The sequence below is a fragment of the Elephas maximus genome, chromosome 5 (genome assembly GCF_024166365.1).
Source record: "Elephas maximus indicus isolate mEleMax1 chromosome 5, mEleMax1 primary haplotype, whole genome shotgun sequence".
Classification (NCBI taxonomy): Eukaryota; Metazoa; Chordata; class Mammalia; order Proboscidea; family Elephantidae; genus Elephas; species Elephas maximus.
Window position 1 is genome coordinate 50,482,850 of NC_064823.1, and position 14,216 is coordinate 50,497,065.

Here is a 14,216-nt window from a genome sequence, read left to right on the forward strand (position 1 = left end):
CTGCACGGCTGTATCCAGGAGATTAATGATGGTATTGGAATCTTTTTCTTTACTTCTTAGCCAGCCTCTTTTCACATGGTGAAAAAAGTGGCCAAGGAGTGCTAGACTCATGACCTACCAATTTAGAAATCCTAGTGGAGAAAGGCTTCTTCAGTAGCTCTCCCAGAGAGTGGATAGGCCTGGGTCCTGTGTTCCCTGGCCAGCCCCTCCATTTACCCCACTAAATCACATGGAAGGGGTCTCCCATGGCAGTAAGGCAGTCTGTTACTGGATGATGGTGGAGGGATCTCAGGTCGGCCAAAGTAATGGGTATTCACCGCATTTTACTGGCCTAGATTATTTCTTACTCTTTGGGCTTGTTTTCCTGTCTCTTTCTTAAATGTCTCCCTTTCCTGCTTTTGCATAAATTGTAGATGTATTCCCAAACTTTTACTCTTCTTTCTCTACACTCTCGCATGATGATCTCCTCCACTCCCACTTAGCTATTATCTCATTGCAGAAGAGAGCTGCATCCTTATCTCAGAGAAAGCTCACTGGTCATTTCCATCTGGGTGTCCCCTGGGATTGCAGCTTAAAATCTCCAAGGCCAAACTTGTCATCATCCCCCCAAATGTGTTTCGCTTTCCAGGTTCCCTAGTCTCACTGGTAACCACATCCTCTTTCTACTTTCCTAGTCGTTTTTTGGTGATTTCACTTGGCATACCTCTTCTCCCTCATAGGAACTCCATAGGCTACTTCACCATGATGTCTCTCGTGAACTTAACCACTTTCCCTCTGGTTTTATACATATTGGTGTATATGATTTATTTCTGCCACAGTTGTTTAGGTTTCTTGAGGGAAGGTCTATGACTTATCTTTATTCTATTTCTTTCTTCGTTGTCATCCTCCAGATTGCCCCACCTTCCACTTCTGCTATCAATATTATGCCCAGATTTTTATGTTCAATAAATATTTGTGAATGAATAATAATAATAAAAATACATGTAACATGTAGTATAATTACAGCATTCCCTGGGTGGCACAAATGATTAAGCACTCAAATATTGACCAAAAGGTTGGCAGTTCAAACCCACGCAGAAGTGCCTTAAAGAAGGGCCTAGTAGTTTTCTTCCAAAAATTCACAGCCATAAAAACCCTATGGAGTCCACTTCTACTCTGCAATATATGGGGTCACCATGAGTCTGAATCGACTTGATGGCAACTGTTTAATATAATTGCATGGTTATTATACGTGATATCCAAGCTGGGTAATTTCAAATCTTGCCGTGAGCCTTGGTACTTATAAGCAGGTTTCACCTGTACAAAAATGTTGAGGGAGGAAATTTTCCCAGTCACTTAATCTTCCCCATGTTCTCCCCTACACCAGCTCTCAGCCTTTACACAAACACATAATGAAAAAGAAGCAGAGAAACCTCTAACTAGGAAGAACTGCTGAGGAAGAAGGAGCAGGGGAGGCAGAAGATATACGTGGAACTATTTGTTAATGTGATTCAGTCTTGTTTATAACTTGGGTCTACACCTTCCTACCTGTTCTGCTACCTTCCTTTGGTGTTTCATGCTTATAAAGCCCATTGGAGATGACCTTAATGTGACAGAATACCAGCAAATGGCAATTTAACTCCATATTTAGAAACCGTCTTTAGGAAAAGAGACAATCCACTTAACCTTAGGATAATTGCAGGTGGGAGATTGTCTCTGATAGCACAGAGCTCAAACGGCTGCAGCAAACCTCAGGATGGGACTCCTGAGAAAAGCAGCATAATAAAAGCCAAATAGGTGGAAAGAAGGAACCTGTCAGTGCGTATTAGTGAGGGAGATGGTGCAAGGGCACAGGGTTTTCTTAAGGCACATATTATGCAGTATAATCACCCGAGTTCATTTCTGAGGAACACTCGCTGCTCCTTCTAGTGCCATAATTCATTCATTGTTTGTCTTAGAGATGAAGGGGTGTGCTTGAGAGGGTGTTTGAAATTCCTTGGGCAATGGTTCAACCGGTTTTGTTGTCTCTCTCACTATTCAGGCCTTGGGCTCTCATCCTGTTTTGTCCCTGCTCTGGCAGACACCACCCTTTCTTAGACGACAGCTTTCTTTTGTTTTGGGTTCAACTGTATTAAATCAAAGTATAATAGAAATAAAGATTGTTTGAAGCCAAAATATGCTGCTGTTGAAAATGATGTAGTGTATTGCCAGTACATAGCTATTTTAAATAAAGCAGGCCTGCCATGAATTCAGTTTGTCTCCACCGTTAGTATTTTCTTTCTGTTATCACAAAGCAAGGCCTTGAGTTTTGTCATCTCTCCACCTCTGAGTTCTTCCTGGTGATTGGTCAGTGGCCACTGTCAAAGTGCTATTACCCACGACCACCTGCCCAGCCATGATATCTGCTGTGTAGATCATTGAGACTCTAAAGGCTATCGTACAGCATTGGTTATTTATTCACTGGACTGTACTGTTTTTATTTTTTTCTTCACCTATATGTAGAAGAGTGTCTTTAATTCTATACAAAGGGATTTTGGGCATCCTCAAGAGCAGTGGCTTTCAAATCCTTGACTGCCATTTATAGAAAGAAAGAAATTTTACATTGTGACCAGGGGCGGATTATCCAACAAACAAGGTAGCACAGCCTGTGCTTACCTGGTTTACTGGGTCGTCCACTCAATCAGAGACTCTAAATTTGAAAAGAGGCTTTGAATCTGTAGGAAGGTGCTGTGGGGTTGGGAGAGAGACAGATACCAGCCATACCTAGAAGCAGAATCTTTGATGTGGTGAAAAAATGTGAAATTGTTCACCAAGGATCATCTGGTAAGCAAGGTAAGCACCATGCTGACCTTGCCTGTTGGATAATCTGCCCCAAGGGTGACCTAGTGTATTTGTGTGTGGATTTGTATAACTGAAACTAAAGTATGACCCATGCTATGCGTGATGCACTCTGTAGTTTCTATCCTGTTTTAATTTACTTCATTAAAAAATGCTGTCTATGACTTATTAAACAAATTTCCTGAATCACTAATGGGTCATAATTTGAGTCAGAGTCATCAAATTTTATGAAGTTTTAGAATGTTAATTCTGAGAGGACTTGGGAGATTATCTAGGCACCCTCCCCTTTTCCTCCTCTTTCTAGTCGGAGGAACTTGAAGTCCAAGTAGGTTAAGACTTCCTTGCAGGGAAACAGTAGTGCTTTGTGTTTGTACTCTTACACCTATTTATTCCTGGAATCATGCAGTGGGCAGTCGAACCGCATCGGCTCTGTAATTTTTGAGCCTAGCAATTATGCTCCTGGGCGGCTTCATAGTGATGAATAAACTGTACTCAGTTTCCCTTCTCCTTTTGACTATAGAGCTATTTTCTCCCTCCATGAGTTTATTATCCTCTATTTTAGGCCTAAAGGAAGACTTTTTACAGGGCATTGCATTTGCTGTTTTTGGTGGCGCTCGGCAATCATCATCCGAACCCAAAGGAGAGAGTGGGTTGAATAGGGAACAGTTTTAGGTTCATGGTTAGACACTAAAAAAAAGGTCTAAATGTGCATTTTCTTTAAAGTAGTTGAATTTTAGTTTTTGACATCTGCGTATATCTTGTATATTTGGTGTTTTTTTAATCTTTATAATCAGTAATGTTCTCCTGGTACCAAAGTAGTTTGCCGCTGGGGGTGCAAATGATTAACATGATTGGCTGTTAACTGAAAGGTTGGAGGTTTGTGTCCACCCAGAGGCACTTTGGAAGAAAGATTTGGCAAGGTACTTCCAAAAAATCAGCAATCGTAAACCCTGTGGACCACAGTTCTACTCTGGCACACATGGGGTTGCCATGAGTTGGAATCAACTTGATAGCAACAGTTTTTTTTTTTTCCCTCCCAAATTCTAAAACAATGAGCATCAACTTTGGAGTTCTCTATATCATTCATAGCTAAGGTCTTAAACCAAATAGAAACCAAACCCACTGCTTGTCAGGTCTATTTGGACTCATAGAGACCTTATAGGACATGGTAGAACTGCCCCATAGGGTTTCCAAGGCTGAAGTCTTTACAAAAGCAGACTGCCACATCTTTCTCCTGTGGAGAAGCTGGTGTGTTCGAACTGCCCCAACCGTTTCGTTAGCAGCTGAGTGCTTAACCACTGTGCCACCAGGCTGTAAGTTCTTAGTGGGGTTTAAGTATTGGCTAACGTGCACAAGCAACTTTTTTCAATTGTGCTTATTAAAGACTTCTATTTGAGTGAATGGCTGTTTTTCCTACTGTATAATTCTTCAGATATTTATTAACAATAGCAACACATTTAATTTCTTTTATATAGTTTATAATGTAAGTATGTAGAAGATACATTACAGTTAAAATGTGCCCAAGAGCAAAATGATACCTTTAAAAAGTTATTTTAGTAAAAAAAAATTTTGTGATTTTTTTCTGTAATTCATTAAATTTGTAATTAATAGTTAATGAATTTCTAAACAACACGGCTCTATTTTAGAAACTTCATATAGTATAGAAAAGCTATTTGCCATCATTGAGAATACATATTTTAGTAAACAATAGTTTGTGCTAAGAACAGACTTGAAATCAACTTTTCTATATTGGAGTTATTATTTGCTGTGTAGGAGGAGGGATGCATTTCTTGACTGTGAAATTGTAAAGGAAGTAGGTATTTATCTACAAGAAATGTTATAGAGAGCCACTCTAGCAGCCCTCACCAAATATCCATTAGCACCAAAGTAAGCAGAGAGGGGTGACAGAAAACATGGAACCATTTTGGAGCCCTTTGGTTTGCTTTTCATATTTTTAAAGTTCTTGGGCATCCCCGAACCAATTGTTATTTTTTTGTCTGCTATATAGGTAGATTACTGATTAAGAAATTTATTTACTTTTTTCTTTGTTGTTATTTGTTATTTTTCTTGTTTCTGGGTTTTAGGAGATTTGGACTGTTGCACAATTTAAGAGGCCCATATATTTCTGTAGTGGGCTTTTATATAAAGAGTAAGGGCTTTTAGGTGCAATATTCTGTGTACCTTTATAGCATCTTTGCTTGGGTGCTTTATTACATTAACATATATTTGTTTACTTTGTTTATTCTGTTTTAGTGTTTATCTGCTGAGGAGATCTTTTACCTTCATGGCTTTTCAAATGCTACCCAGATAACCAGCTCTAACTTGTCTACCATCTGTCCAGCAGTCTTACAGCAATTGAGCCTTCACCCTTGCGAGGCTAGGCCAAAGCATAATACAAAATCAAGTCTTTCGGAAGGTATGTTGGGATTTTTTCCTCCTATTTGTTTGAAAAATTTATTGGCCAGTTTGAAATGAAGTTAATATGCTTCTTTTTTCTGCTTTATTGTTTTTAATTAATCTATGTAGAACTCCTTGGTAAAAATATTTATATTCTGAAAGTAGTTAGAATAAGAATTATTAGAACTTGTTCAAGCTTCATAAGTCATACTCTTCCATTTGAGGAGTCAAAGTTATACTAGGAACCACTTAGAAACCTAAATAAAAATTCCTGGTTTTAAGCAACGTATACTTTATGATGTGCACATTGGATTGCACATTGAATATTTGGCTCGTAATTGATCAGTTAATTTATATTAACTTTTTCTTATATTATCTTAAACCTTGTTAGTTTATCTGCAATTATCAGTAAACTGATAAGGGAACTAGCTTGCTTTTAGATTAAATCTTATTCCTTTAATTTTCATAAATGAAAAAAATTGCCAACAATGATTATGTCTATAATTTTTAAGGAATAATTTGCTGTGAAGTCATTAAAAAATACAAGAAAAAGAGTATGTATTTGATATATAGTTCATATGCATAACCTGTAGAAGTGTACTTTCAACAGTGAAATAAACCAGTTGTTCAGGGGGGTGTATTTGCCAGTTATGTGCAATTTTTTGGTGTCCTGAAATTGTGAACTTAACCCATATGGATATTTTACTTCTCACTTTTTCATTCATGAATTCGTTCAATAAATATTTATTGAACTACATGGCAAGCAGTGTTCTATGCATTGGTTATTTGTGATGGTTAAGGTTGTGTGTCTGCTTGGTTGGGCCATGAATCTCAGTGGTTTGGTAGTTATGTAATGATGTAGTTTGGTAGTTATATAATGATATATTCATCCTTCACAATGTGATCTGATGTGATCAGCCAATCAGTTGTAAGGGGAGTTTCTTCGAGGGTGTAGCTTGCATCATTTTATATATATATACACACACACACACATACATATGTATATATATGTATATACATATACATACACATACATACACACAGATATACATATACATACATATATATATATATTCTGGCAAAGCTTCCTTGCTTGTTCTGGATCCTGCATTTGGCTTGTCATCATTTGACGTCTGGTTCTTGGGACTTGAGCCAGCTGCCTGCAGTATTGCCTGCTGATTTTGGGATTCTTCAGCCTCTGAAACCTGTGAGCCAGTGACCTGTCTTCTTACCTGCTGATCTTGGGTTCATCAGCCCCAGCAGCTATGCGAGTCAGGAGAAGCTACCAGCCTGATGCCTGACTCACAGACTTGGGACTTTACAACTGTGTGAGCCATTTCCTTGAGAGAAATCTCTGTGTGTGTGTGTGTGCATGTGTGTGTGTGTGTGTGTGTGCGTGTGTGTGTGTGTGTATGTGTATATATATATACACTTCACTGGTTTTGCTTCTCTAGAGAACGCAGCGTAGGACAGTATTTATAAGTGAACAAGAAGAAAATTTCCATGCCTTTTTAGGGCTTAAACAGTTTAGTGAAGAGAGATACTAAACATCGAAACAAACAAGCAAATCAGTACTATAACTTCAGAGTGATAATACCAAGAAGAAAATAAAGTAGGTAAGGGACAGAAGGAGGTGTTGGATAGGTGTGATTTTTGACAGGTCAATAAGGGCCTCTCTCATGAGATAACATCTGAGCAGAGTCTTGACTGAGGAGAAAGAGAGTGTCATGGCAAGATCATCTCTGGGGAAAGGATATTCTTGGCTGAGGGAAAAGTGAGTATAAGCTTAGGAATGAGCTTGGCCTGTGTAAGGAGCAGTAAGAAGGCCTGTGTCTGAAGCATAGTGGGCAGGAGAGAGAGTAGGAGGAGGTGATATTTGGGAGGTAGGCAGGGTCTTATAAAGTGCAATAAAATGATTGGGTTTTATTCTGAATGTGGTATGAAGCCACTGTGGTCTTCTAAACAGTGGAGTGTTTGATTTCATTTAAATTTGTAAGAGGGTACTCCACCTGTGGTTTGAAGAATAGATTGTAATGGGCCAACAGTAAGAAGCAAAGAGATTGCTCAGGAACCTATTGCCAGGGGTTGATGCTAGAGGTGATGGTGACTTGGATTAAGGTAGGAGAGACAGAACTGGGGAGAAGTAATAAAGTTTAGGATAGATTTTGGAGATTATGCTAAAATAATTTGCCTCTGGACTGGACGCAGGAAAGGGAAAGGTGCATCAAGGTTTGGGTGAGACAAAGTGGATAAATGGTTTCTGGGATGGAGAAAATTGGAGAGGAGCAATTTGCTGGTCAGGAAGCGGTTGATGAGGATCAAGAGTATAATTTTTGATCTCGGGGGACTTTTGGCTCAATTGGCATAGCAGTTTATAAAGAATATATTCTGTATACTACTTTGGTGAGTAGTGTCTGTGGTCTTAAAAGCTTGTGTGAGTGGCCATCTAAGATACTCCATTGGTCCCACTCTGTCTGGAGCAAGGGAGAATGAAGAAAACCAAAGACACAAGGGAAAGATTAGTCCAAAAGACTAATGGACCACAACTACCACAGCCTCTGCCAGACTGAGTCCAGTGCAACTAGATGGTGCCTGGCTACCACCACGGACTGCCCTGACAGAGATCACAATAGAGATCTGAACAGAGCTGGAGAAGAATGTAGAACAAAATTCTAACTCACAAAAGAAGACCAGACTTACTTGCCTGACAGGGACTGGGGAAACCCTGAGGGTATGGCCCCTGGACACCCTTTTAACCCAGTACTGAAGTCACTTTACTTGGATTGAATTATGTCCCCCCAAAAATATGTGTATCAGTTTGGCTGGACCATGATTCCCAGTATTGTGTGGTTGTTCTCTCTTTTGTGACTGTAATTTTATGTTAAAGATGATTAGGGTGGGATTGTAACACCCTTACTAAGGTCACATCCCTGATCCAGTATAAAGGGAGTTTCCCTGGAGTGTGGCCTGCACCTCTTTTTATCTTACAAGAGATAAAAAGGGAAGCAAGCAGAGAATTGGGGACTTCATACCACCAAGAAAGAGGCACCAGGAGCAGAGTGCGTCCTTTGGAAGACTGACAAGAAGAACGTTTCTCCAGAGCAGACAGAGAGAGAAAGCCTTCCCCTGGAGCTGACGCCCTGAATTTGGACCTGTAACCTACTTTATTGTGAGGAAATAAGGTTGTCTTTGTTAAAGCCGTCCACTTGTGGTATTTCTGTTACAACAGCACTAGGTGATTAAGTCATCACTTTTGAAGTTCACCCTTCAGCCAAAGATTAGACAGGCCTATAAAACAAACAATAACACACATAGTTCAATCATGTATATGAGACTAAATGCACCACGAGCCCAGGGGCAAGGATGAGAAGGCAGGAAGGGACAGGAAAGCTGGATGAATGGAAATGGGGGACCCCAGTTTGAGAAGGGGAGAGTGTTGACATGTCGTGGGGTTGGCAACCAGTGTTACAAAACAATATGTGTATTAATGGTTTAATGAGAAACCTATTTGCTCTGTAAACCTTCATCTAAAGTACAATAAAAAAAATTGAAATTCAAGGGATTAAAAAAAACCAAAAACCGTGAGAAAACAAATGCTTATTGTAAAAAAATAAATAAATAAAAAAGAGCATAATTTTTGACATGGTCAGCTATTGACATAGACACTGAAGTGCAGATGTCCAGTGGGCTGTGGCATGTACACATATGGAGCTCAAGGGAGAGAGCAAGGCTGGAGATTTGTCATAGTAGAGATGGTATTGAAAACTGAAGGTCTGAGCAAATTCACCTAATGCAAGTATAAAAAAAAAAATCATTGCTGTCGAGTCGATTCTGAGTATAGATAGAGAATATGAAGAGAGTATGGATAGAGAAGAAAAGGGGGGGGGCCAAGAAATGAAATGGCTATTGTACTTACTTTTGGATTCCTTTGTGTATGTATGAGTACTTAGGTTTCTCTCTATATAACAGGAAAAACAACAATGATAATAGTCAACTCTTATGTAGTACTTATTATGTACTCAGCACTGTTCCAAATACTTTACATGTATTAACTAATTTAATCTTCATACAACTCTGTGAGCTAAGCATTATTATCCCCATTTTATAGCTGGGGAAACCAAGGTACAGAGAGGTTAAAGTCATTTGGCCAAAGTTATACAACTTGTGGGTGGTAGAGCCAGGCTCAAAAGCAGACAGTCTTAACTTCAGAATCCATGTTCTCTTTCATATTCTATATTTATATACACAAAGAATGAAAAGCACCAAGCACAAATCTGATAAATATAATTAACAGTTTTTGTGAATGACAATAATTTCCAAGCTAATTGTTCAATAAAATATTTTTTACAGTGTGTTCTAAATGAGAATATGTTGGTATTTCTACAACTCTGTTTAACTGTCATACATTTTACATTCAAAACTAAACTCAGCAACTGCTAATAGTAGAGCATAGGAAAAGCACAGACTCCGAAGTCAACCCACCTGGGCTCAAATCCAGCTCTGTCATTTCCTTGCTATGTTGGGCATGTGATTTGAGCTCTTCTGCCTCAGTTCTCTCATCTAAAATGGGGATAATAATAGTACCTTTCTCCCAAGATTGACACATAGGGTTCTCATAAGGTTGACGTAATACCTGCAACAATGGACTCAAACATACCAACAATTGTGAAGATGGCACAGGACTGGGCAGTGTTTAATTTTGTTAAACATAATGTTGCCGTGAGTTGGAGCTGACTTGACAGCAACTAACAACAACAAACATAAGGTTGTAATGCACTGAAGACATTGTTAGTGCTATATATGTGTCTGTAAATAAATAAAATATATCTAACATGTGCATAATTCTGGGTGCAGGAGATGGGGCTTAAGGAAAAGCATATCCACTCTGTGCAGGTTAATTATTAATATTCAAAAGTGTTTTTAACCCTACTTGCTCAATTTACTCTCAGGAACTAGGTGGGACTCAGGAGGTAGAAACAGGGAAGTGGTAAGCAGGAAATGAGAGAGAATTCTAGGATCAATACTGCAAAGTCATAAAATGGGAAAGTCAACAACGCTATGTTAAACATCAGAAAGGTACCAAATATTTGGACAGAAGACCTGATAAAGAGAAATGACTTAAAGTACATATTATCTGAGGAATTGAAATGGGTTGAAGTGGGGTATGAAGGGGTGGGGGGGGGAAGGTATAGGAAGTTTCAATATAATTAGGGAAAGTAGTAGTTAGTATTACTAATTTAATATCTCAGATTTGCTCATGGAGCCCTGATGGCGCAGTGGTTAAGAGCTTGGCTGCTAACCAAAAGGTCGACAGTTCAAAAATCCACCAGCTGCTTCTTGGAAACTCTGTGGGGCCCATATAGTGTCTTTCAGCTTTTATTGTTTTATTTTAGTGGACCTGGGTGATCTCAGGAGATTTATTTAATGTCTCTGTGTTTCAATTACATAATAATACTACCTTACTTACAGAATTATTGGGATTATCAAATGAGTTCATATGTTCAGGTGCCTAGAACAGTGCCTGGTACAGAGCAGACAGAATACATCTTTGCGCTTCTTATGACAAATGTGTTTATAGGTTTACATCATGCTCTAGTCCTTGTGAAAGCCTATTTTTTCCCCAACAAGGATATGATTTGAAAATAATTAAATGTACTGGATTTGGGTATATCTGTTTTTTGTTCATTTAATGTAGAGTTACTTTTGAGCCCATGCAAGGGGATGGAAAACCAAAATAAAAGCAGTTGAAAGGAGTCGTGATACAAGGATTTTATGAGCATGCTTCCCTTGAACTGTTTCAGTGGGCAGGTAGAACAGCCTTATTTCTCAGGGACCTTAAATTTTGTGAAGTTGCCTTTCAGATGTTTTTAAAGTCATATTGATGAGTGTAATAAATTGATGGTAAGTTAAGTTCTCTAGGAGGTAAATTAACTACATTTTAGGCTTAATTTAATGGGCTGAAATTGCCTCGTTTTTTTTTTTTGGTGAGGTCACAGGAGACTATTTAATTCAAGTAACATATAAAAATACTGTAGACTTTTATTTGATGCATCCTTGGAGATCATATTTTCCAACTCCCTAATACAACCAATGATGTAAATGTAAGCTCCAGAGAAGTAAACTGGCTGCTGGTAGGTAAAATACTGGAGGTGGGACTAGAGCCCAAGTCTCCTGACTGTTAGTTTGTTGTTCTTGACACTGTATGACAACTAAATGAACTAAATTTATATTGTGGTCCACTTAAACTAATTAATTTTTTTGGAAATAATAAACAACATTAATTTTTCTCACTGTGTATCTCCATTTCTTTTGAAATTCTTCCTACCCATTTATATTTTAAAATTGTTGTGAAAATATAGGTAGCACCTCATTTGCCAATTCAACATTTTTTGCATATACAATTCAGTGAGATCAATTACATCAGTCATGTGGAATCACCATCAGTGTCTTTTGCCAAAATTTTCATCTCCATAAACAAAATCTTAAGGCTTTAAACAGGAATCCCCCTCATTTCCCCTCCCTACTGCCCCGCTAACCACTATTAAACTCTGATTTCTGTGTATTTATCTACTCTATGTACTTTATATTAGTGATATCATACAATATTTGTCCTTTTGTGATTGACTTATTTCACTCAGCGTAATGTTTTCAAGGTTCCATCCGTGTTGTAGCATGTATCATTTCTCTTTATGTTTGAGTAATATTCCATTGGATATATTTTTAAACTAAATTTATTGAAGGTTTACTATATTTCAAGGACTGCACTAACTAGTTTTGTTCTAATCTTGTAAAAACTCTATGAAATTGAAACTAGCATTATTGACGTAAGAAAACTGAAGCTTAGTGAATTCAACCAACAAATCTAAAATGCCAGTGAATATAAGAGTTAAATTTGAACCCAAATAATTTGATTCCAGAGCTCACACTGTTAACCGCCATTTTGAACAGCTGCTCTGTATGAATGGGGCCAGGTAGAAATTGAAGCTTATATATTTAGATCTGGGTCATTTGCAGAAAAGACCAGGATCATATTTCCTTATCTGTAAAGTGAGGATAATAATAGGACCCACTTTATAGGGCTGTTACGAGAATTGAATGAATTAAAATAGGTAAAGTTCTTAGAAGAAACTTAACACACAATGGACAGTCAAGAAATGTTAGCTCTTGTTACTGATACTATTCCTGGGAAATTTATTAAGCTCTTATAGATGCAGTTAGAAGCAAAGAGAAAGGCTCCTGCTTGAAACAGATTATTAGAAGGAGTCTCATGTGTATATAGAGAGATCCAAGGAATTTTTTTATATCAGTTCATTTTTGATGAATGGACCTTTTTCTGAATAATAACAATACAAGAAGGGAAAACTATGCAGTATGGCTAGAGTGTGATCATTTACACTCCCCAACAGTTCCCGGTGGTTCTGATAGATGTGTAAAAGAGCAAGGAAGTTTAGAAAGATCAGACTAGTACATGAATTGGTATTTTCTTTGACAGAGTTCTGAGGTGCACCTTGAAATACGGCTTTTATTAACTCATTCAGCGAAGAATGTCTTATTTGCTGGGCAATTCGCCAGGAATCATGTATGAATAAAAGATAGCCCCTTTCCTTGAGAATCTCACAATCTATATGATGTAGACAAGCATGTAAGTGATAAAATTACTCTATCACACAAGAAATGGTCAGTGGACAGATTAGCTTCAAACAAGAAGCTGTGGGACTCTTGATGAGTCAGGAAAACTTCATAGAGAAGGTCTTTGAGTTGGCATGGAGAGCCATATGTGAGTTCCTTCAGCAACGGAAATGGAAAGGTATTTCCAGAGAGAGAACCATAATGCGAAGTTAATGCTATTTGGAAAACACTGTGTCTGGATAAAGGCCATGTTTGGAGGGGGCAGGGCAAGTAAAGCCAGAGAGGTTATGTGGGAGTCAGTTTATGAAGGGCAGCTTCAAATGGGAGCATGAGATGATCAAATTTGTGTTTAGTATGATATGCCTGGTGGTCATGTCAGCTAGGAGGAGGAAGACAAAATTGAAAGCTGTCAATAAATCAGATGAAGGAGTAAGAGACGATGAGGGCCTGAACTCAAGGCAGAGGCAATGAGGGTAGAGATGCTGGAGGAAAGAAATATCCCTGAGGCAGAACTATAAGGATTGGTCACCAACTGTCTATAGGAATTGACTGGGGCAGAGTGGGAAATTGAAATTGACCCTGATGTTTCTGCTATCTGTGGAGATAATCAATGAGGGTAAGTGGAGCAGGATTTCTCAGGAGAAGCTGATATATTTAATATATGTATATGGCTTTACTTCTATTTGGTACTAAAAATTGCTTTTTTTTTAGTTTTTCATATGTATACCTCTTGTCTACCTAAAGAGATTATAAATATTTGTTGAATGAATGTTGGCTAGTGTTTGTGTTAAGAGAAACCACATGTAGACATACAGTGGAGGAAGATGTGGGGTTGAAAACACTTTCTAATTAGAAAGAGGGGAATAGGTAGCCTTGTTTTAGATGAAAAGATTATAAAAAATAGGGATGAGGTGGACTGAAGGATGACTTTGTAGGACATGGTCAAGAGTTTGGAATTGATAGCAACGTGTCTGGGGAAGAGAAAGTCATGGTCAGTGTTGAGATGACTCTTGTGGTTACATAAACTCAGAAAACCAACCCATTGCCAATGAGTCAATTTCTACTCATAGTGACCCTATAAGGCAGAATAAAAAGTGCCCCATAGGGTGTCTGAGGCTGTAAATATTTACGGAAACGGACTCCTGTGAAGTGGCTGGTGGGTTTGAACTACCAACCTTTTGGTTAGCAGCTGAGCACTTAACCACTGTGCCACCAGGGCTCCTTTGTGGTCACATAGTAACATTTATTATCTGTGCCCTTCATTTGGTGCTAAACATATGCTACTTTGTTTTGGGGTGTGTGTGTGTGAATGTGTGTGTGTGTGGATGCGTGTGTTTGTCCCAGATCTCCAAGCAAAGGGTTATAAACTCCTT

At 38.4% G+C, this 14,216-nt stretch overlaps 1 protein-coding gene across 1 annotated transcript in view; it reads left to right on the top strand.

Moving 5' to 3' along the window:
• The window catches only part of SLC39A8 (solute carrier family 39 member 8), a 79,821-nt gene that overhangs the window by 29,391 nt on the left and 36,214 nt on the right, over positions 1 to 14,216 (top strand). The window contains exon 2 of the mRNA XM_049885628.1: positions 5,071 to 5,233. Within this exon, the coding sequence (XP_049741585.1) occupies positions 5,071 to 5,233 (163 nt within the window). The remainder of the gene's footprint in view (positions 1 to 5,070; positions 5,234 to 14,216) is intronic.